The 25,742-nt window shown below is 39.7% G+C and overlaps 1 protein-coding gene across 2 annotated transcripts in view; it reads left to right on the top strand.

The window, feature by feature from the left end:
* The window catches only part of LOC126335081 (protein O-mannosyl-transferase TMTC4-like), a 141,251-nt gene that overhangs the window by 112,399 nt on the left and 3,110 nt on the right, over positions 1-25,742 (top strand). For both annotated transcript variants that reach the window (XM_049997975.1, XM_049997974.1), the window contains one exon: positions 16,144-16,258. In XM_049997975.1, the coding sequence (XP_049853932.1) occupies positions 16,144-16,258 (115 nt within the window). The remainder of the gene's footprint in view (positions 1-16,143; positions 16,259-25,742) is intronic.

The following is a 25,742-nucleotide window of genomic DNA, read 5'->3' as shown; positions in this document are numbered from 1 at the left end:
TTGGTGTTGGTGGGAAGTATCCAGATAACTCGGACGGTGTAACACTGTGCTAAGATGTGCTGGCCGTGCATCAAGGCATGTTTAGCCACAGGGTGATCCTCATTACCAACAAACACTGTCTGCCTGTGTCCATTCATGCGAATGGACAGTTTGTTGCTGGTCATTCCCACATAGAAAGCATCACAGTGCAGGCAGGTCAGTTGGTAAATCACGTGGGTGCTTTCACATGTGGCTCTCCCTTTGATTGTGTACACCTTCCGGGTTACAGGACTGGAGTAGGTGGTGGTGGGAGGGTGCATAGGACAGGTTTTACACCGGGGGCGGTTGCAAGGGTAGGAGCCAGAGGGTAGGGGAGGTGGTTTGGGGATTTCATAGGGATGAACCAAGAGGTTACGAAGGTTAGGTGGACGGCGGAAAGACACTCTTGGTGGAGTGGGGAGGATTTCATGAAGGATGGATCTCATTTCGGGGCAGGATTTTAGGAAGTCGTATCCCTGCTGGAGAGCCACATTCAAGGTCTGATCCAGTCCCGGGAAGTATTCTGTTACAAGTGGGGCACTTTTGGGGTTCTTCTGTGAGAGGTTCTGGGTTTGAGGGGATGAGGAAGTGGCTCTGGTTATCTGCTTCTGTACCAGGTTGGGAGGGTAGTTGCGGGATGCGAAAGCTGTTTTCAGGTTGTTGGTGTAATGGTCGAGGGATTCAGGACTGGAGCAGATTCGTTTGCCACGAAGGCCTAGGCTGTAGGGAAGGGACCGTTTGATATGGAATGGGTGGCAGCTGTCATAATGGAGGTACTGTTGCTTGTTGGTGGGTTTGCCGAAGTAATCCCATTCCTGATGTCCAGGCGGAGCTTCAAGGAATCCTCAGAACCTTAGGCCCCCTACAAAACCTTTCACCTGACTCCATCAAACTCCTCACCCCACTGTCACCTCGCACTCCTACCTTCTACCTACTTCCTAAAATTCATAAACCCAAACATCCTGGCCGCCCCATTGTAGCTGGTTACCAAGCCCCCACAGAACGTATCTCTGCCTACGTAGATCAACACCTTCAACCCATTACATGCAGTCTCCCATCCTTCATCAAAGACACCAACCACTTTCTCGAACGCCTGGAATCCGTACCCAGTCTGTTACCCCCAGAAACCATCCTGGTAACCATTGATGCCACTTCCCTATACACAAATATCCCGCACGTCCAGGGCCTCGCTGCAATGGAGCACTTCCTTTCACGCCGATCACCTGCCACCCTACCTAAAACCTCTTTCCTCGTCACCTTAGCCAACTTCATCCTGACCCACAACTTCTTCACTTTTGAAGGCCAGACATACCAACAATTAAAGGGAACAGCCATGGGTACCAGGATGGCCCCCTCATATGCCAACCTATTTATGGGTCGCTTAGAGGAAGCCTTCTTGGTTACCCAAGCCTGCCAACCCAAAGTTTGGTACAGATTTATTGATGACATCTTCATGATCTGGACTCACAGTGAAGAACAACTCCAGAATTTCCTCTCCAACCTCAACTCCTTTGGTTCCATCAGATTCACCTGGTCCTACTCCAAATCCCATGCCACTTTCCTAGATGTTGACCTCCATCTGTCCAATGGCCAGCTGCACACATCCGTCCACATCAAACCCACCAACAAGCAACAGTACCTCCATTATGACAGCTGCCACCCATTCCATATCAAACGGTCCCTTCCCTACAGCCTAGGCCTTCGTGGCAAACGAATCTGCTCCAGTCCTGAATCCCTCGACCATTACACCAACAACCTGAAAACAGCTTTCGCATCCCGCAACTACCCTCCCAACCTGGTACAGAAGCAGATAACCAGAGCCACTTCCTCATCCCCTCAAACCCAGAACCTCTCACAGAAGAACCCCAAAAGTGCCCCACTTGTAACAGAATACTTCCCGGGACTGGATCAGACCTTGAATGTGGCTCTCCAGCAGGGATACGACTTCCTAAAATCCTGCCCCGAAATGAGATCCATCCTTCATGAAATCCTCCCCACTCCACCAAGAGTGTCTTTCCGCCGTCCACCTAACCTTCGTAACCTCTTGGTTCATCCCTATGAAATCCCCAAACCACCTCCCCTACCCTCTGGCTCCTACCCTTGCAACCGCCCCCGGTGTAAAACCTGTCCTATGCACCCTCCCACCACCACCTACTCCAGTCCTGTAACCCGGAAGGTGTACACAATCAAAGGGAGAGCCACATGTGAAAGCACCCACGTGATTTACCAACTGACCTGCCTGCACTGTGATGCTTTCTATGTGGGAATGACCAGCAACAAACTGTCCATTCGCATGAATGGACACAGGCAGACAGTGTTTGTTGGTAATGAGGATCACCCTGTGGCTAAACATGCCTTGATGCACGGCCAGCACATCTTAGCACAGTGTTACACCGTCCGAGTTATCTGGATACTTCCCACCAACACCAACCTATCCGAACTCCGGAGATGGGAACTCGCCCTTCAGTATATCCTCTCTTCTCGATATCCGCCAGGCCTCAACCTCCGCTAATTTCAAGTTGCCGCCGCTCATACCTCACCTGTCTTTCAACAACTTCTTTGCCTCTGTACTTCCGCCTCGACTGACATCTCTGCCCTTAACTCTTTGCCTTTAAATATGTCTGCTTGTGTCTGTGTATGTGCGGATGGATATGTGTGCGTGTGTGCGAGTGTACACCTGTCCCTTTTTTTTTTTTTTTTTTTTCCCCTAAGGGAAGTCTTTCCGCTCCCGGGATTGGAATGACTCCTTACCCTCTCCCTTAAAACCCACACCCTTTCATTTTTCCCTCTCCTTCCTTCCTTCCTGACGAAGCAACTGCCAGTTGCGAAAGCTCGTAATTTTGTGTGTGTGTTTGTGTGTTTTGTTCATGTGCCTGTCTGCCGGCGCTTTCCCGCTTGGTAAGTCTTGGAATCTTTATTTTTAATATATATATATATATATATATATATATATATATATATATATATAGTTGCGAAAGCTCGTAATTCTGTGTGTGTGTTTGTGTGTTTTGTTCATGTGTCTGTCTGCCGGCGCTTTCCCGCTTGGTTAGTCTTGGAATCTTTGTTTTTAATATATTTTTCCCATGTGGAAGTTTCTTTCTGTTTTATATATATATATATATATATATATATATATATATATATATATATATATATATATATATATATATATATATATATATATATGTTCTCCTGCCAGTGCTTGGTGAGTAGATTTTTTTGTCTATCCCATTACATAATAATAACATGAGCAGCTGAACTCAAACATTTCAGTGGATCATCAATGTGTTTCTTCCAATTCAGTCTCTCATCAGCGCACACACCCAAAAATTTTGAATATTCTGCGTTACCTACAGACTTCTCTTCAAAATTTGTATTCATTAATCATGTTATGCCATTTGTTGCACAAAACTGTGTATACTGTGTTGTTTTATCAAAATTTAGTGAGGGTCCATTTGCAGAGAACTACTTAATAATTTTCTGAAAGATATTATTTACAATTTCCTTGGATAATTCATGTTTGTTGTGTAGTTGCTATACTTGTATCATCAGCAAAAAGAACTAGCTTTACATCTTCATAAGTATAGAGTGGTATGTCATTAATGATATTAAGAACAATAAGGAATTCAAGACTGAATCACATGAGACCCATTCTTGATACCTCCACAGTTTGAGGAATCTGCTGAGTTTGTGTGTGTTATGTGAACTGTTTATTTCAATTTTCTGCACTCTTCCAGTTAAATATAAACTAAACCATGTGACCATTGTCCCACTAATACCACACTACTTAAGCTTATGTAGAGGAATTCAATGATTTACACAATAAAAAGCCTTTTAGAGACCACAAAAAATTCCAGTGGGTAATGTTCAGTTGTTCAGAGCATTTAAATATGATTTGTTGAAAAGCGTTTCTGGAAACCAAACTGACATTTTGTTGGTACTTTATTTTTACAATGTGTGAAGCTACTCTTGAAAATATTCCTTTTTCGAGAATTTTAGATAAATCTGTCAGAAGTGAGATTGGGCAGTAGTTGTCAGAATCAGACCTATCCCCTCTTTTATGAAGTGGTACAGTAGCATAATTCAGTCTGTCAGGAAAAATGCCCTGTTTCACTGAGCTACTACATATGTGGCTGAGAGTTCTACTTACCTGTTCAGAAGAGGTGAATAGAATTTCAATTTTATCAAACTGCATAGCTATTGCATCTTCCATCCATAACCTTGCCTTTTCTGATGAGCATCTAGATTCTTCTTTTTCAGCAACATTTAAAAAATCATTATTAAAAATATTTTCAACTTCTGACTATTTGTTAATAAAGTTTTCATTTAGTTTGATGGTAGAACAAGCTTTGTGTAGTCTTGGTTGCCATGTTTCCCTTTTTCCCTTTCAATAATTCAATAATATTCCAAATTTGTAGAGGTATGTTCCTTCTTCACAACTAAGTAAAGGCAGTTTGTTTTTTGCCATGTGTGTCATGTCAGGAATTTTTTTGTGTAATTCTTGATTCTAACAGCTTTTGTGTCTTGTTCCATGTTAGAACAGGATGTAAAAATTATTAGAGTGAACAGTTACAACAAAAAACTCTTGATGTAACAGGAAAACTTTCATTTACAAAGTGCCCCTGCAATGAAAAAGAAAATAATTAGTGACCAAATCAATATAAGCAGTAACTCACTGATCATTTTAGCCACTAAAACAATAACAAACAAAAATGTGAAACTGAGAATGCAGTTCACGTGTGATGTTAGTGCTGTCTTTGGTAGCAGTACATGGATGACCATGGCTGTTGTATGGGGGAAGCATGCAGATTGTTATGTTGGCCTTGAAGCATTCCCTGATTCAAACATTTTGGCTTGGAAGACTTGGAGTATAGTGGAGAGTACAGGACTGCTGGCAAAGGTTCCGTATGGTACCTTGGTTCCAGACAAGCCATTTAATTTAATGACACACACACACACACACACACACACATACACACACAACAAAACAAATGAATAAATATCAAACCACACAAAAGATAAACATACATTGACAGCTGGCAACGCTACACACTGTAAACATACACATTGTAACATAAATGAAAAGCGTAAGTCAGCTGTTGTGATAAAGTGGGTGAAAAAATACTAGAAATCACCCATCTGCAGTATAGGGACTCAATGAACACATATCCAAGATCACACACATGGATTAGCAACTTTGAAAATCACAAGTAACACAAAATGATAATTTAATCTCACAAAACTTGTGCTGCAAAAGTTTTTTCTAATCTGAAAAAATGAGAAAATGTAGCATAGTCACATACTTGTAACTACTACATAATGCATTTATTATACACATATCAAAAAATGTTTTTGCATCACCTTGATTCCGTGAGTTCCAGAACCTTTACAGAAAATTGGAATAGAGATATACATGAACATCATGTCTGCCCTGTTTATTCCTCAAGAAAATCACACATTGCATGTTGTACCACCATACATTGAGACCTTCAGAGGTGGTGGTCCTGATTGCTGTACACACTGCTACCTCTTATATACAGTAGCACGTCCTCTTGCATTGATGCATGCCTGTATTCATTGTGGTATACTATCCACAAGTTTATCAAGGCACTCTTGGTCCAGATTGTCCCACTCCTCAATGACGATTAGACATAGATCTCTCAGGGTGGTTGGTGGGTCACGTTGTCCATAAACAGCCCTTTTCAATCTATCCCAGGCATGTTCAGTAGGGTTCGTGTCTGGAGAACATGCTGGCCACTCTGGTTGAGCGATGTCGTTATCCTGAAGGAAGTCATTCACAAAATGTGCATGATGGGGGTGGGAATTGTCATCCATGAAGACGGATGCCTTGCCAATATGCTGCCGATATGGTTGCACTATAGGTCAGAGGAAGACATTCACTTATCATATAGCCGTTACAGCGCCTCCCATGACCACCAGCAGCGTACGTCAGCCCCACATACATCAACCCCACATTCTGCCACCACAAAACAGCAGGGAGTCTCCATCTTGCTGCATTCGCTGGACAGTGTGTGTAAGGCATTCAGCTTAACTGGGTTGCCTCCAAACACGGCTCCGGCAATTGTCTGGTTGAAGGCTTATGTGGCACTCATTGGTGAAGTGTGTGTGATTCCAATCCTGAGCGGTCCATTCAGCATGTTGTTGGGCCCATCTGTACCGCACTGCATGGTGTAATGGTTGCAAAGATGGACCTCACCATGGACATCGTGAGTGAAGTTGCGCATCATGCAGCCTATTGCACACAGTTTGAGACATAACACGACATTCTGTGGCTGCATGAAAAGCGTTATTCAACATCATGGCGTTGCTGTTAGGGTTCCTCTGAGCCATAATCTGTAGGTAGCAGTCATCCACTGCAGTAGTAGCCCTTTGGCGGCCTGAGTGAGGCATGTCGTCAACAGTTCCTGTCTCTCTGTATCTGCTCCATGTCCAAACAACATCGCTTTGATTCACTCCGAGATCCGATCAAACCACGGTATTGACCATCTAGGCATGGTTGAACTACAGGCAGCACGAACTGTGTACCTCTTTGCTGGTGGAATGACTGGAACTGATCGGCTGTTGGATCCCCTCCGTCTAATAGGTGCTGCTCATGCATGGTTGTTTACATCTTTGGGTGGGTTTAGTGACATCTCTGAACAGTCAAAGGGACTGCGTCTCTGATACAATATCCACAATCAACGTCCATCTTCAGGAGCTGTGGGAACCGGGGTGATGCAAAGCCTTTTTTGATGTATGTATATAAAAATAAACGTGTATTACAGACCACTGAAAATGCTTCATAAATAAAAGACCTTTTATGTTTATAAGATACTGTTATCCATTTAGTAAGCCATAGCTTTTTAATAGTTTCTAACAATTGTATTTCACTGTTTTTGCAGGGAAACTGTTTTCAAATATACCTACAAACGCATCATGAAATCAGTCATACTTTAATTTTGCATCCGGTCCCTGGCAAACCGCATCCCAATCTGACTGCTGCAAGCTTTCCGTAAAATTTGCAATTGTTAAATTGTTATGAAATGTATTCACAAATTGCATGTACAGTACAACCACAGCTATACAAATTGATGGAAACAAATAAAAACTTGTGCTGGACCAGGACTTGAACCCAGAATTTCCATTTTATGTAAAGGGTTGCCGTAACCACTTTGGTTATCCAAGCACATTTCACAGACAGACATAAACTTCCACATGTCCCAGTATCTGCTACAGATTGTGCTTGCACAGTTATGTGATTCCTGCACAGGGAGAGAGACTTATTTAGTTTTGTCATCAGACTGCTTTGGCATGAAATACATTAGTGCAGTATTTGTATTTGACAGATTCCAGCAATTTGTATAGCTGTGGTGATACCATATTTACAGTCTGTGAATATGTTTCATGATTTAACACAGCTATATATTGTCAGCCGTGTCTGTTCCTTTGGACATGCATGCATCTCCAAAGTAACAGAGCATTGAACTTTACAGGCACTTTTAATTGCAGGCACTGCACTAATGTGTGTGTTAAATTGTTAATTGAATGCACCATTTTGCTGAACTGTTTTACATTATTGCATGGAGCTATGTCATGTACTATAACTAGCTGTGCAACATGACCAGAAAGACCATTCCTAACAGGATCAAAATTTATCTGGTTTATGAAAATATCATCTATAAGTGTGCTGCTTTCCTATCCTACCCAAGTTGGGAAATCAATAACTGATGTCAAATTGAAAGAACTAATTAACACTTCAGGCTCATTTTTCCTACCACAATCTTTCAAAAAAGCTACATCAAAATCCCCACAAATAATAATTTACTTCCCTCTCTCTGACAGATAGCACAAGAAAGAATCCAAGTTTTTCAGAAATTGTTGCAATAGGACGTATACACATTTACAATTAAGAGTACTATTATTTAGTTCGAACTCACAAGCACATGTTTCTATATATTGCTCTACACAAACTTTTTAGTTTCTAAATTTTTCTCGTTATGATAACTTTTAACTTGTATAGAAACTCCTCCTTTCTTCATATTGTCTCTACTTCCATGTGCAAAATGCTTATATCCACTTTTCTATAACTGTGACTATAAAATGTTCAGATAGGCATACTACATCTATTACATCCTCAGTATCCAAATCTTCGAAATGAACAAGAAGTTCATCAACTACATTTTTTAATACCCTGATATTCTGATGTAATATACTAACATTATTTTTTGCTGTTCCTTTATGAGAGTATTTGAAATGAACAAATAGTTCATCAACTTCATATCTTAATCCCCTGATATTCTGATGTAATATACTAACATTATTTTTTGCTGTTCCTTTATGAGACTATTTTGATATATTAACACCTTTAGTACCTGCCTATCGGACCTTCTCATTAGGCTTAATTCCTTTTTATGTTGAATAACTGAACACTGACCTTAGCCTAAGAAAGAGGTTCTCCCATGAGTTACCACACTCCCCCCTCCCCCGCTCCCCACACTTAAGGATTTTCAGTCTGGTCCCTTCAATCCCACAAACCAACCAACCAACCTTAAGGATTTTGTTATCACCTCAGCCAATTTACGTTTCTCTTTGCTATAGAGATGCAGACCATGCCCAGTGAAATTCCACCTACTAATTGCATCAGTGGAAACCAAACCCATTTCTGACCCAGTAGCTGCCCAAAGCAGCTGATTGAACTCCATATTTGTAGACACCAAAATGCTTTCCAAGAGAAAGGATTCATTGAGGATTCCCAGTGAAAGTATTGTCCAAGATACTACATGGAATTTTATCCAGTCGCCTGATTCAGTTCAGTGATAACCACATTATTTGTCACTGTCTTGGACTGTGGTGGATATATTCCCACAGAATCTCACAAAACACGGTACAGACTGCAAGAAAGACACTTTTCTGCAGTCCAGATGGAGAGCACTTGTCAAGGATTTTGTTTGTAATTGAAGATATTGATCCAAACAATAACTACTCCTTTGTCTTCAAGTAAATATGCATTAGTTATAAATTTTGACACATAAATATATAAAGAACATATACTTTCTGGTTGCAGCAGACATACACACAAGTAAATTACTAATATTTTGATCTTGTGAGATGATACTGCATACAGCAAATATTAGTTTAATGTAAGACAAGTCACACATATGAAACATTCAGTAACGTATTTTTACTAGAATTTTACGATTTTAGTTTATATTTGGGCACTGTTAATTACATGTAACAATGTTTGCAGATTTATCTTATTAAGCTGCAGTTAATACTGCAGTATTCCATTTTCGCTAGATAGCCTTTGAGCATCTTTGAAATGTTCCTATCATGTATGATGTCTTTTGTATGCTGAAGAAACTTCTTATTGACATGATACTTGAGTTCTGAAGTCATTTATCAAGAATTATCAGATGGTGGGGTATGCTGTTGAAGAAATTCTCTTTAGCTTTGGTCTACCTCTACAGTTTTTTTGACCCCTCACACTTTCTTCATTTACCAAATTGACGAATCCATGATGTCCCATGCTGTGGCCTATCAACTGATACCTTCTCATTTTGAATTTGTCCATAAATTTCTTTTTCCCCAGTTTTATTCAGGGCCTTTTCATTAGTTATTCGGTCTGCCCATCTGATACTCAGCATTCTTCTCCAATGAAATTTTTATGGACATAAATGGTTCCTAGCCAACTTTTGTCATTAAACTTTGAAGGAACGCACAATATGCAGTACAGAACTTGTAAGAGGTTTGCCACCAGTATATGCATAAAACATTATGACAAGTAGATGGAAGAAGTTGACAGTGTTAAATTCTTGAGATTGCTGGTTGATAATAAATACAACAAGGAGGAGCACGTAACAAATCTCTATTGAAATGTGAATGTTATCAGACATAGGTGATGTAAAAATAAACTTAGCGTACTTTGCTAACTTCATTCCATAATGTTATATGGGATTATTTTTTGGGGTAACACATAAAGACAAACAAAAGTTTTCTGAGCCCAGAAACATGTAATATGAATTATTTGTGATGTGAACTCAAGAACTTTCTGCAGAGGGCAGTTCTGACTACTGCTTCCCAATTCTTTCAATCTCTTCATCTGCAGAGCTAGTAGGGGTATATAATCTTTACTACTGTGGTGAATGTTGGCTGTCTGTCTGTCTTGCCTATTATATTTAATTCATTACACTGTTCATAGTAACTCAATTGTATTGCTATTTTCTTAGTCATTATCAGACCTACTCCTGTAATAACCTAAATTGATTTTGTGGTGATAAACCTGTACTCACCTCATTAGAAGTGCTGTTGTTTCTGCCACCAAACTTCATTCATTCCCACTATATCTAACTTCCACCTATCCATTTCCATTTTTAAATTCTCTATCCTACCTAGCCAAATAAAGGATCTAACATTCAACTCCCCAAACCATAAAAAATTTTAATTAATTGAATGAATGACAAAAATGCAAGTATTTGGAAACTGGTGTTTCCTTACTCTGTCAAATGAAGAAAAGACCAAGCAAATTGGACCTGTTCATAAATTAAAGGACATGTTTCTTACAGTTTCTGGTCAAGATAGTGAAATCAGGATAGATATTAAACATAACACATTAAGTAGTCACAAAATTATTTATTTATTCATTCATTCACACATCATGTTCTATCAGTCCCATCATAAAGAAGGCCTTTCAGGGATGTGGAACGAATCAAGCTATCCATTAACAAGCAGAAGCTACCAATGGAGGCCACTTCTGTAAAGTACAGTAACAACATATTATTACTAGCATCAGTCTACTCAAACTGATATTTATGGTAATAATTTGTAGATTATGTAACATTAATGTTAGGAAGAAAACAACTACTCTGAAAAAGCACTGCTCCTCCTCCTGTACTATTCAGCTGCTGTTATTCTTTGATACATCAAGCAAAGAATTTGTACTTTACACACACTATTATTAGCTATTTGTGTAATGATAAAACCAGGATTTATCTCAGACACGTATTAGAGTTACGCAGATGTTACATTGGTGAGTCAAGTATTGAGATATATTGTAGAAGGATTGCCTAGTAAAATATACTTTTACTTTGTGTTGAAATATTTGGAAATTTTCAATTTACCACCTGATGTCCACTGGCAGCCTGTTAAAAGGTGTTTCCACCAGATTGTAAAACTCCAGTCAGAGCCTTAGAGTCATGCATAGTCCATACGGAAATTATTTCTACTTCTGGTATGGTGGTTGTGAATTGTTGAGCTTATCCTAAAGTCACTCCTGTTGTTGTTGTTGTTGTTGTCTTCAGTCCTGAGACTGGTTTGATGCAGCTCTCCATGCTACTCTATCCTGTGCAAGCTGCTTCATCTCCCAGTACCTACTGCAACCTACATCCTTCTGAATCTGCTTAGTGTACTCATCTCTCGGTCTCCCTCTACGATTTTTACCCTCCACGCTGCCCTCCAATGCTAAATTTGTGATCCCTTGATGCCTCAAAACATGTCCTACCAACCGATCCCTTCTTCTAGTCAAGTTGTGCCACAAACTTCTCTTCTCCCCAATCCTATTCAGTACCTCCTCATTAGTTACGTGATCTATCCACCTTATCTTCAGTATTCTTCTGTAGCACCACATTTCGAAAGCTTCTATTCTCTTCTTGTCCAAACTAGTTATCGTCCATGTTTCACTTCCATACATGGCTACACTCCAAACAAATACTTTCAGAAACGACTTCCTGATACATAAATCTATATTCGATGTTAACAAATTTCTCTTCTTCAGAAACGCTTTCCTTGCCATTGCCAGTCTACATTTTATATCCTCTCTACTTCGACCATCATCAGTTATTTTACTTCCTAAATAGCAAAACTCCTTTACTACTTTAAGTGTCTCATTTCCTAATCTAATTCCCTCAGCATCACCCGATTTAATTTGACTACATTCCATTATCCTCGTTTTGCTTTTGTTAATGTTCATCTTATATCCTCCTTTCAAGACACTGTCCATTCCGTTCAACTGCTCTTCCAAGTCCTTTGCCGTCTCTGACAGAATTACAATGTCATCGGCGAACCTCAAAGTTTTTACTTCGTCTCCATGAATTTTAATACCTACTCCAAATTTTTCTTTTGTTTCCTTTACTGCTTGCTCAATATACAGATTGAATAACATCGGGGAGAGGCTACAACCCTGTCTCACTCCTTTCCCAACCACTGCTTCCCTTTCATGCCCCTCGACTCTTATTACTGCCATCTGGTTTCTGTACAAATTATAAATAGCCTTTCGCTCCCTGTATTTTACCCCTGCCACCTTTAGAATTTGAAAAAGAGTATTCCAGTCAACATTGTCAAAAGCTTTCTCTAAGTCTACAAATGCTAGAAACGTAGGTTTGCCTTTTCTTAATCTTTCTTCTAAGATAAGTCGTAAGGTCAGTATTGCCTCACGTGTTCCAACATTTCTACGGAATCCAAACTGATCCTCCCCGAGGTCTGCATCTACCAGTTTTTCCATTCGTCTGTAAAGAATTCGCGTTAGTATTTTGCAGCCGTGGCTTATTAAACTGATAGTTCGGTAATTTTCACATCTGTCAGCACCTGCTTTCTTTGGGATTGGAATTATTATATTCTTCTTGAAGTCTGAGGGTATTTCGCCTGTCTCATACATCTTGCTCACCAGCTGGTAGAGTTTTGTCATGATTGGCTCTCCCAAGGCCGTCAGTAGTTCTAATGGAATGTTGTCTACTCCGGGGGCCTTGTTTCGACTCAGGTCTTTCAGTGCTCTGTCAAACTCTTCACGCAGTATCATATCTCCCATTTCGTCTTCATCTACATCCTCTTCTATTTGCATAATATTGTCCTCAAGTACATCGCCCTTGTATAAACCTTCTACATACTCCTTCCACCTTTCTGCCTTCCCTTCTTTGCTTAGAACTGGGCTGCCATCTGAGCTCTTGATATTCATACACGTGGTTCTCTTCTCTCCAAAGGTCTCTTTAATTTTCCTGTAGGCAGTATCTATCTTACCCCTAGTGAGATAAGCTTCTACATCCTTACATTTGTCCTCTAGCCATCCCTGTTTAGCCATTTTGCACTTCCTGTCGATCTCATTTTTGAGACGTTTGTATTCCTTTTTGCCTGCTTCATTTACTGCATTTTTATATTTTCTCCTTTCATCAATTAAATTCAATATTTCTTCTGTTACCCAAGGATTTCTAGCAGCCCTCGTCTTTGTACCTACTTTATCCTCTGCTGCCTTCACTACTACATCCCTCAGAGCTACCCATTCTTCTTCTACTGTATTTCTTTCCCCTATTCCTGTCAATTGTTCCCTTATGCTCTCTCTGAAACTCTGTACAACCTCTGGTTCTTTCAGTTTATCCAGGTCCCATCTCCTTAATTTCCCACATTTTTGCAGTTTCTTCAGTTTTAATCTACAGGTCATAACCAATAGATTGTGGTCAGAGTCCACATCTGCCCCTGGAAATGTCTTACAACTTAAAACCTGGTTCCTAAATCTCTGTTTTACCATTATATAATCTATCTGATACCTTTTAGTATCTCCAGGGTTCTTCCACGTATACAACCTTCTTTCATGATTCTTAAACCAAGTGTTAGCTATGATTAAGTTGTGCTCTGTGCAAAATTCTACTAGGCGGCTTCCTCTTTCATTTCTTAGCCCCAATCCATATTCACCTACTATGTTTCCTTCTCTCCCTTTTCCTACACTCGAATTCCAGTCACCCATTACTATTAAATTTTCGTCTCCCTTCACTATCTGAATAATTTCTTTTATTTCATCGTACATTTCTTCAATTTCTTCATCATCTGCAGAGCTAGTTGGCATATAAACTTGTACTACTGTAGTAGGTGTGGGCTTCGTATCTATCTTGGCTGCAAGAATGCGTTCACTATGCTGTTTGTAGTAGCTTACCCGCACTCCTATTTTCCTATTCATTATTAAACCTACTCCTGCATTACCCCTATTTGATTTTGTGTTTATAACCCTGTAGTCACCTGACCAGAAGTCTTGTTCCTCCTGCCACCGAACTTCACTAATTCCCACTATATCTAACTTTAACCTATCCATTTCCCTTTTTAAATTTTCTAACCTACCTGCCCGATTAAGGGATCTGACATTCCACGCTCCGATCCGAAGAACGCCAGTTTTCTTTCTCCTGATAACGACATCCTCCTGAGTAGTCCCCGCCCGGAGATCCGAATGGGGGACTATTTTACCTCCGGAATATTTTACCCAAGAGGATGCCATCATCATTTAATCATACAGTAAAGCTGCATGTCCTCGGGAAAAATTACGGCTGTAGTTTCCCCTTGCTTTCAGCCGTTCGCAGTACCAGCACAGCAAGGCCGTTTTGGTTAATGTTGCAAGGCCAGATCAGTCAACCATCCAGACTGTTGCCCCTGCAACTACTGAAAAGGCTGCTGCCCCTCTTCAGGAACCACACGTTTGTCTGGCCTCTCAACAGATACCCCTCCGTTGTGGTTGCACCTACGGTACGGCCATCTGTATCGCTGAGGCACGCAAGCCTCCCCACCAACGGCAAGGTCCATGGTTCATGGGGGGGTCACTCCTGTTATTAACCACAAATGCCATTAGGAAGTATACACATTGGTATGTAAGTGTAAGAATCACCAGGTACCTGAAGAGACATCTGCAAAATGTTTGGTTACAATTTTATGCAATATTCTTATTGCATGCTTCTGTAGAATAAGCCCTTTTTTAACATTAGCAGCAGTGCCCCAGAAGATTATGCTGTAGGATGGAACTGAGTGCAAGTGTATTAGCAACTCTCTTTGCAGAGATGTATGAGTGCAAAACAGGCAGGACTGAGCTTTTTGATTAACTTCTTGACATGCCATTATCACCTCAGTTCATTAGCCACCTGGGTACTCAAGACCTTTACATGTGGAACCTCATCCCGTGCATGTCCATGTGGTACCTGTAATTTATTAATGTATATATTTGTTTTGAAAATGCCTAATATGAGTTTTTATAACATTAGGGGTTAGGAAGTTGGCTGTGAACCAGCTCAAATGCTGTATCATTTTTCTTGTCAGTGTGTCAGGTATGGGTGTTTTCGGACTTTATATCAATATCCTTGTGTCATCAAGAAATAGTACAATTTTTGATGAGTCACCCAGTGTCCCCGGTATGTCATTTATGTACACCAAGAACAGAAGCGGGCCATCACCAAACTTTGTGGAACACTATATTTAGTGTGTCCTGCTGTGGATTTAATTTTATTCATGTTGTTTCATTTGCTGATGTTACCCTCTGTTTTCTATTGTTATTTTCATTCGTGCAAGAGGAAGGTTTCACTATTATGATACAATTTGAGAGCCAAATGATGTGTGTCTTTTCTTTTCTGTTTTATCCTTCCTATATTTTCTTGTGCAAGTTCTCTTTTCATCTGTTTTATTCTCAAAGTTTTTATTTTAACCCTGCATTTTGAATTTTAAATGTAAGCTAATCAAGGAACTTGATCTTAATATTATTCCTGTCTCTTTCTCTACTGTGTTATTCATGCCTGTTTATTCCTAGTCGAGAGCTAGTAAAGTGATATGCGTATATGCATTATGACTTTCTCATGACTGCCACAATAGTACTTCCATATTTTTAAATGACTCATTCTTGTAAATTTTTTATTGTTGCAATGAATTTCCTGTTGTCTGTTGGCATTGCATACACATCTTCCCTACAAAGTTAATACAAAGTGAAATATCCTTCCACACACACACACACACACACACACAAATTATCCTTTGCCTCTCCTCGTCCTCATAACAGATGGCTCCATCTCATCATGGTGTCTGCTCTGCCTTTCTGACCTTCCCCAACCCATCCCTCTCTCTCTTCCCCCAAACAAGTAACTAACTATTATGAAATCTAGGATAGTATACTTAATATGTGCCTATTACAAATGTTCAATTTTTCATCTCCTGAGGATAAATACTGACAAGAAATTCTGGCTCATATTTTTATAGCTTCCTCAGGTGAATTCTATGAGTAATTTTTTGATAATTGTTTTGTTGTTAGGCCTACTGAGTAGAAATATTGTGCAATACCATTAAAGTTTGTTACCTCTGTAACATATCAGAAGAAGGATTTTTTTTCCTTTACAGTATCTGGAGTTAAAAAAATACGATGCAGCATATGAAGCTTGGAAGAATGCTACAACTCTTAAGCCACTGCACAGTCTGGCATGGAATAATATGATAATTATGTTGGACAACATAGGTATGTTGACTTTTTGGTATTGTTTATTTAATGTTGGTATAAAGCAGAGGATCTAAATACTTGGAACAGTTTAAAGACATTGTCCCACAGGACAATTCTGTATTATTTTGGTAGAGCACTGCTTATGAAAGGCAGACTTCAAGCTCAGTAGCCTGTTCAACAGATGTTTTACCTGATAAGAGAGTACCACTGATAGAAGAAATGGGTCAAGGTGATGGAAAAGAAATTACCTGGTGAAAGCTGCCCAGAAAGAATAAATGTCGGCATTCATGTCTAGTGTGGCCTGCATGTGAAATTATGTGAATATGTGTCTCATGTTAAATAACTTAATTTTGATGAAAATAGGTGATCAGATAATGCACAATTTAGATTTTGTGGAAGTAGATACTCTAAGACTTCCATTTAAATGAGTGGTTCAGAAGAAGTCCTGCACTGCGTCTTTCATTGCTAAAGAGCAAGATGATGTTAATCCTATATCAGACAATGACACCGACCACTACCACCACCGCAATCCAATCACCACACATTGTTTTCTCAGAAATATTTCAATGGATATCATGTTTTTGATTAACACTTTGACGTTATTGTATCACTACATGAAATGCAGCAATTACAATAACATACATTTAAGATTGTAAAATAAGTGTGAATAATTTAATCTGTCATATCAAGAAGGCTCACTAAATCTCTCTCTGTAAATTCTAGGTTTTTACATACCATTACCTTGAGGAGTCTACATTCACTAGTACTGCATATCTATACTATATAAAGGCTGAAATTGTGCTAATACTGCTTGTTGGTGAAGTGATGATCTCTGGATTTTATTTGCTGCATCTTAATAAAGAAACAGGGTGTCTGTAGATTTGTGCCTGTATGGAGCACTGTGTTGTACCATGATGTGCAATTACATGAATTATAAACTCATGCAGAATTCCAGGGACTGTGGAGCAGTATTTTACCAACTCGTCATCCTTCACACATGCCTGTAAACTATGCTGACAAGAGTTGTTATTTACGAAATATGGAATTAAGGAAAGATAATACAAATTAGTTAAACATACCTGTGTGTGTGTGTGTGTGTGTGTGTGTGTGTGTGTGTGTGTGTGTGTGTTTTAATTATTAGTTCACAATCCCAAACAATGTCCTTAACATTCATTATAGTATACTCAGACACATTGCATATAATTAACTACATTACAATTTCTTGTACAATGGCTTTCTACAACACAATGAAGAAATAATATTGATCTCTTTAATACATTGATTTCTAATGCGTCTCATACTTTAATTCAATTAGAAATCCCAGCAAAAAAGTTTTTCATAATTCAGAGAGTAACCTTCATTCAGTACCCAGAGAATACCAAGCCATGTTCAAAACATTGTTATAACATCCCTGGACATGCTGTATCATATAGGATACGCTTCCATAAAATATGAAAAAAAATGAGAGGTTCTTAATGTAGTCACAGTTTCTGTATTCTCAGTTCAAGCATATACCCAGATATATTTGGAATAAAGTTTACTCGGATACGGTGACAGCACAAGGCTCCATGGTAAGGGATGAGTAGTTAAGTGCAGAATTGTCTACTGACATCATCTGTCACTGTTTGTTCAAGTGTACATATACCTAAGTGCTCGCTAAATAGAGAATCATTATTGGAATTCATATTAATATTTGTAACTGTTCAGTTCAGTAGGTTAACAACTGTTATTCTTTCCTGGATGCTTGAGTGAATAAGTGCAGCTGATTCTTTTTAGGCACCAAGCAGCAGAAGAACACGCACATAAAAGACTGTTGTGGTTGACAAGCTTTCAGAGCCAGTGACTCCTTCTTCAGGCAGAATGGTTGATGCTGAAGGAAGAAGGGTGAAGGAAAAGGACTGGAGAGGTGTAGGAAAAAGGGTAGATTTTGGGAAAGTCACCCAGAACTGCAGGTCAGGGGAGACTTACTGTATGGGGTGAGAAAGAAAGACTGATTGTTGGGGACTACATCAGACGAGATTTGAAAACCTGAGAGCTTAAAGTCTTGCATATTACCCTGTCTTTCACCTTTAAGCTCTCAGGTTTTCAAATCTTGTCCGTGCAGTCCCCAACAATCAGTCTTTCTTTCTCATCCCGTACGGTAAGTCTCCGCTGACCCGCAGTTCTGGGTGACATTCCCAAAATCTGCCCCTTTTCCTAGACTTCTCCAATCCTTTTCCTTCACCCTTCTTCCTTCCCCTTGAACCCTTCTGTCTGAAGAAGGAGCCACTGACTGACTCCAAAAGCTTGCCAATCACAACAATCTTTTATGTGTGTGTTCTACTGCCACTTGGTGAGTAGATTTTTTAATCTGTTCAATTAAATAATTTTATCAATTACTGATTGTTTTCATTGATTCTTTTTAGGGTAGCATATGATAACAAGCTACCAAAAAGGCACCAACATTGAAGTTCTGAAAATGCAACTAGCACAAAACTTTTCACCTTAGATGTTAGCACAAAACGTTTCACCTTAGCTGTTAGCACAAAACGTTTCACCTTAGCTGTTAGCACAAAACTTTTCACCTTAGCTGTTAGCACAAAACTTTTCACCTTAGCTGTTAGCACATCTGTTGAAGTAACTAATGAATTCTGGGTTTTCCATTCAGCACTGGGTCAAAGGGAACCATGGCAAAACCTTGACCATAACCTCGTCAACCTCAATTTACTACATGAATTCAACAAAGAAATTGTGTTAAGTGAACTGCTTTTGTATGAATGTGCATTCTCATATTATGAGAACTAAATGTCAAGGAAACTGATTATAACCAGGAGCTATGGATGGAAAATTCGTAGTATGAGAGTTGGAACAGGAAAACACTGCAATGATTTCAGTGTACTGTAACATGATGGAAGTAGATCTTGGCAAAGTGGATCTGGAACATAATTGTAGTAGTCATCCATGAGTGGATTGGCTGATTGCGGTATGGTCAGGAATGAACACCACCCTCACGATGGCCATAACCCTCACAGTGCCATGCTAGCAGCGGTACTGTAGATACATGTAAAACATTCAGAAACACTTCATAATACCTACCCTTTTTAGAGCTGGAAAGAAACTGTCTAAACATAAATATGGACTTTTACTTAATTATGTTGACCTGAATTTGTTTGTTTTGGAAATGGTATGTTTACAAGTATGAAGATTTTCTTTCAAAACATGCAAATGTGCTTGTCTTGCAGATGTCAAATTCACCAATCTGACAAGTGAAAGAATGATCAGTCACTGATAGTTCAATGTTGAAATATACCTTTGTCACCTTCAATGTTCATAACTACATAAGCTCTCAGTTATTCTGGCTGATTATCATGTTGCATTTTATCCAATAATTCAATGTACAGTATTGGTTTGGTGTCTCACACAGATAAAGGGGTGATATGTTTCCACTGATACTTAAAAGAGTTCCACAAATCATCACAAACCATAAGCTAAATATTCATGTTCAATTAAAAATGTTTTTTCACACACACACACACACACACACACACACACACACACACACACACACACAAACAAAACCACTCACTTCCTCACTTCTCTAAATAACAGTTCCATAGTATCATTTTAATCTTTACATAGCTCGGGGAAAAAAAAAAAATAAAAATAAAAAAAAAAAATCCGAAGCAAGCTACATTCAGCTCATTTTTTATCTTTTCAAGTAACGAAGATGGAATGGTGTGCATAGCACTACACATCAGTCAAGACAAACTGCTCACTTGTACCATCCCATGTTTTTAGACACTAAGAGCAAAATCTAGACCTAAGACTCTTAAAATTATTCTTGTTATGGAGTAATTAAATCAACAGTTCCTGTAACATTAGGGAACTGTGAACTATTGGATGAAATTAAACTAACATTTGCTCAGTTTACTGAGCCTACAAATTCTCAAATAAAAGCAAAGAAAATTATTTAATTACTTTAAAAATTGATAATTCCTCTCCTGTAGATTCCTTATCACAAATAAAATTCCATTTCAGGGAAAACCATTCATTAATGACATTAGACAACAATAGGAATCTATTTTCTAAGCTGAAGGACAAAATTTGAAAAACTGCACATATTAATACAACTTATGTAATATAAAAGTATAAATCACTAGTGTGTAGGCGACACATATCACAGTTATTCCTCATTCCTCAAAACAAAAGTTCACAAAAGGTCTGTGAAGAAATCTCTGTCTTCCACTAATGAATAAGATTCATGCAAGTCTTTATATGCGGCCTTTAATTATGCCAGGCTGTTCTTCAAAAACTTTAGAATTTTGCACTAGGAAATTTGCCAACTGTGCCCCTGTGACGTATTAAACTCAGTGATTTCTGTGACAGGAACATTTCGGGTTTTGGAGTGTTGATCATAGACAAGATGAAGCTGGTTTCATATACAGTATCTTCAGTGACTCTCATCTTGTTTCATTAATTAATTCATTCATTCATTCAGATTGTAGCTCTATGAATCCAGAATAAGATGTGGCCCACTGAAAAGTTGAACTTTGTTTCCTTTTCCTAGAAAGAGCTCAGACCCAATGTCTGGTTTACAATTAATCCATTAAGAACTAGGAACTTGCATGCATCCACTACATTCCCTACTGAAATTCATCATCTTTGTCTGCACTCTTATGCTCCGGGATTTTGTGCCATTAGCTCCAATAACCTTACAATTGCTAACTGGAATATAGGTAACTTCTGCTCCATTATTTTTTAAAGAAAACTTGGCAACACCACACTTACAGAAGCTCTGGCATCTAGAAGAGTATTTTCAGGCTCACCATCTACCATGGCCCTGATCATTGATTGTTGTACCATGGGAAAATTCTCATCACGTTTGTATATATCTGCAGAGAATTCTTGTGAAGTCTGTATTATATAAAAAAAAAAAAAAAAAAAAAAAAAAAAAAAAAAAAAAAACCTGATGGCTAGTAACTATCTACATTTCCAATGCCACATTCCTGGACTTTGATCTTCACCTCTTGATGGATTCATTCCATACCTCTGTCCATAACAAGCTAACTAACTATCAACAACACCTGCATTTCGGCAACTGCATCCCCTTCCATCTGCAGTAATTTTTATGCTAAAGATCTCACAGAGGCTTTCCAGACAGGAACTACTCTCCACACTTGGTCCTCAAACAGATTTTCCATACCATATCCTCACTTACACCTAATCCTTCCACCACCCGAAGAAGGAGCTGCAAAGGAGTGTCCTCCTCATCACACAATCTCACCCCAGGCTGGAGCAACTGAACCATATGCTTCAAGAGAGCTTTGACTATCAATCACTGTGTCCAGAAATGAAGTGCATCCTACATCTCACCCGTCCTAAAGTGGTATTCTGCTGCCCACCCAATGTACAAAACATCCTGCTCCATACTTATGCCATTCTCACTCCTACCCCCTTGCCACATGAATCATATCCCTGTGCAAGATCCAGTTGCAAGACCTTCCGAATTCATCTGCTCAGCATATCCCAATCTAGTCCTATCACTGGTGTATCTTATCCCATTGGAGGCAGGGACACTTTTGAAAGTAGCCATGTTGTACACTGGCTTTACTGCAAGTTCTTCACAGCATTTTATATGGGCATGGCCACCGCCTACCTATCCACCAGAATGGGTGGACACTGCCACACTTTAACATAGAACAGAGTAAACAAACCAGTGGCAGGACATGCTGCTGAGCACAACATGCTCACATTCATGCATCTGCTCCAATGACGAATCCCTCAACAATTACACCAATAACTTGACCAGTGCTTTCCTCTCCCACAACTATCCTGCAGACCTTGTCCACAAACAGATCTCCTGAGCAATACATTCCTCCCCGTCCAACAACAATGTTCCTATCCCCAGACCACACAGAAGCATACCCCTTGTCACTCAATATTATCCTGGCCTCGAATACATCAATAAATTACTCCACCAGGGATATGACTTTCTCAAGTCAACCCCTGAAATGAGATCATCCCTTGCCAAAATTCTCCCCACACCACCCAGAGTTGCCTTTCGTCACCCCCGTAACCTCCGTAACATCCTTGTTATATTCCCAGACTACCTTCTCTACCCAGTGGTTCCTACTCCTGTAACTGACCCCGCTGCAAAACTCCCCACAACCACATACTCCAGCCCCGCTACTGTCAAAACATACACAATTCAAGGCAGGGCCACGTGTGAAACTACACATATCATTTATCAGCTGACATGCCTGCACTGCACAGCCTTTTACATCGGTATGACAACAACTAAACTGGCTGAGCGCACGAACGGACACAGACGAACTGTCCGCCTAGGAGATGTCCAATACCCAGTAGCGGACCATGCCCTCCAGCATAATTCTAGGAACCTGCTACACCGTATGTGCCATTTGGCTTCTCCCACCCAACACCAGTCCCTCTGAACTGCGGAGATGGGAACTTGCACTCCAACACATCCTTTCATCCCGCCATCCCCCTGGACTGAACTTACGTTAAACAACCTCACTCCCATTTACTCTTCAGTCTTCTCCTCTTTCCCTTTCCTCTTTAGCCATTCACGCATCTTTTCATCCTACATAGTTGTGTTTATCTTTATACTATATACCTCTTTACTTCTGTATGCATCCTCTTTGGTTTGAAGCTGGCACAGTACTTAAGTAGAATATCTTTGGCTTCCCTCTGACAACCATGCCTCCATCCTTGCTACCCTCTCTGTTTTCCTTTCCCTGTTGCTTCATAACCTTGGTTGTGAGTAACTAAATCCACTTTCCCTTCTTCCCTTTCTTTTCCCTCTCTCCTCCCTGATGAAGAAACATTTATTCCGAAAGCTAGGAATGTAATTTTTGGTTGTTTTTTGTGTATCTATCAGCTGTACTGAGCTGAGGTAAGTACTGGCCAGCCCCTCTATCTCTTTGTTAGTATTTGTTTCACATCTTTATATGAGATTTTCCAGTAATCATGTAGATGAACAGTCAAGTCAGTCTGATTACACAACATGCCAGAATTTTTTTTTTCCCTGTGAAATAATTACAAACTTACAGTTTTTGGACTTTTTTCCTTTGGTTGTACTGTGAAACCTTACTTTTTGCCAAATTCCATGATTCCAGGCCAATGGGAAGCACCCTATATGGTTTGATGAGGGAGTTTGTAGCTAAATATGTGACCTAAATGGTCGTAACTTTTGATAGTACTGACTTAGAAGCTTATATTTATTACACCACCAAGAGCCTATAGACCTTAGTATGTGACATAAATGTCAACTCGATTCATGTACTCATTGCTGAGAAACAGGGCCTTAACAAGCAGACTAACAGAGTCAGATAAGAAATGACAAAAAAAAATTGTGTGATATAATTACAAATTTACTGTTTTCTGACTTTTTTCCTTTGGGTGCACCATGAAATCTTCTGTTTTGTCAAATTTCATGATTCTAGGCCAACAGGAAGTACCCTAGAAGTTTTGATGATTGACTTTTGGAGTATTAAAATATGTGACATTAATTGCTGAGTCTTTTGATTGCACTAGTTTAGAAGCTTCAATTTTTTTTACACTAACAGGGGAATATAGACCAGAGTGTGTGACATAAATTTCAGCTTGATACATCTACCCATTTGTGAGGAAAAGGTTTGTTAACAGTCGGACAGACGGACTGATGACCTGACAACAAAGCAATCCAGTAATGGTTCCGTTTATATTGATTGAGGTATGGAACCCTAAAAATTAGCTTTAATCTTTACAAGCACTTGTGATGCCTAAAGTTTTGTGTGTCAATTTTGAGTATAGAGAAGCCTTGAAAGAACAGTGCACATATGAGAATGCAGGCTTTTTCAATGAATCTCGATGATAAAATCTTCTCAGGTTAACAGCTGTGTCATTGCATCATTCTCTGGCAACAGTTCAGCAAGTTTCTTACTTGCCATTTTCAGGCGAAGTGTTAGGTTCATGTCTCATCCAGGTCTTTGTAGCTGCTCGACCACAGGCTTCTCTGCATACATGATGTCAGTTGGACCAATCAAGCACAAGTGGAATCAGTGCGGCAGCAGATTGGGGGGGGGGGGGGGGGGGGTCTTGTGGCCAGTGGGTCTTGGTGTCTTGTCTCAGCATCTCATCTCGGTGCAGCCTGTTTATTCCATCAATTGCCACTGTGCTACCTCCACTGGTGCACTCTTCTTGCTAATGTTGTGTCTCACATGGTGCTAAATTGGAAGCCACTATCCCAGTTGACCAGGTTATCATTGACTCACAGCTCCACTGTCTCTTTAATAATAGACTCCTAGAAACCATTCACTCTACATGTCATCCTGGTTTGTTCCAACTGAAACATGGGTTCTTCACTAAAGCTGTTCTCTGCTATCACAGATTTTGCCTTTTGTCCAAGCCGAACGCTTCTCATGTGTTCAGGGAAGTGTTGTGTGATGCAACGCTGTGTCTGTCCGATATATTGTTTTCTACATCACATCAAATGCTGTAGAAAGCCGGTGTTCTTAGACCCAGGTTGTCCTTCATTGAGCCCAGCATATTCCTGATTTTTGCTGGAGGATGGAAGATGGTTTTGGCTTGTTCTTCTCCGGTATCCTGGAAATCTTTGCCGTGAGTGGGCCCATGTACAAGAGGAACGCCAGGCCCTTATTGTCCTCTTCTTCCTTCCTGAAGGTCCTCCTCCTTCTTCTTCTTGGCCAACTTGAGAGCGCGTGTAATCTGTGTTTCAGTGTAGCCATTTTTCTGCAAGATTTTATTCAGGTGCTGCATATCAGTAGGTAAACTGTCCTTGTCGCAAATGTCATGACCTCTGCTGACAAGTGTAGTGAACACAGATTTCTGTTGTGCTGGGTAGTGGCAGCTGTTGGTTTTGAGGTACAGGACTGTGTGTAGTCGAGTGTCACAGTATTCCATATGTTTTTTTTTTTTTCTTTATTATGACATAGAGGAAGGGTAAGCACCCAGTTTCTTCTAATTCCATTGTGAACTTGATGTTCTCATGTATGCTGTTCAGGTGGTAGAGAATTTTTTTTAGAGTGTCCTCACCGTGTGGCTATAACGTGAAAGTATTGTCCACGCACTGATAAAAGACCTTGGGTTTAAGGCGTGCTGTTTCCAAGATGATATCTGCAAAGTATGGTGCGTACAGGTTAGGGATACATGGTGCCAGTGGGGATCCCATAGCAACTCCATCCACCTGTTCATAAAACTTACCCCCACACTGGGAATACCACTTGGTTGTGAGCACATGCTGGAATAATTCCACTGTGTCTTCATCGAAATGGCTGTCAAGTAGTTTCAAGGAGTCCTCTAGTGGTACCCTCTTTCATAACACGAAAGGGCGTGCGCCATACTTTGTACACGTAGAAAGAATACCTGTCTTTATGTTATCAAGGTAAACATCCGAGCAAAATCACAATTTAATCTTAGTTTAATTAAAGAATGATAAAATACACTTACATTATATGAGCTAAATCACTGTTTAATTAAAATATAATAAAATCATTCTTCATTA

This window comes from Schistocerca gregaria, chromosome 2 (genome assembly GCF_023897955.1).
Source record: "Schistocerca gregaria isolate iqSchGreg1 chromosome 2, iqSchGreg1.2, whole genome shotgun sequence".
Classification (NCBI taxonomy): Eukaryota; Metazoa; Arthropoda; class Insecta; order Orthoptera; family Acrididae; genus Schistocerca; species Schistocerca gregaria.
The sequence above is the reverse complement of the archived record's forward strand: the minus strand, read 5'-3'. Positions and strand labels throughout refer to the sequence as shown.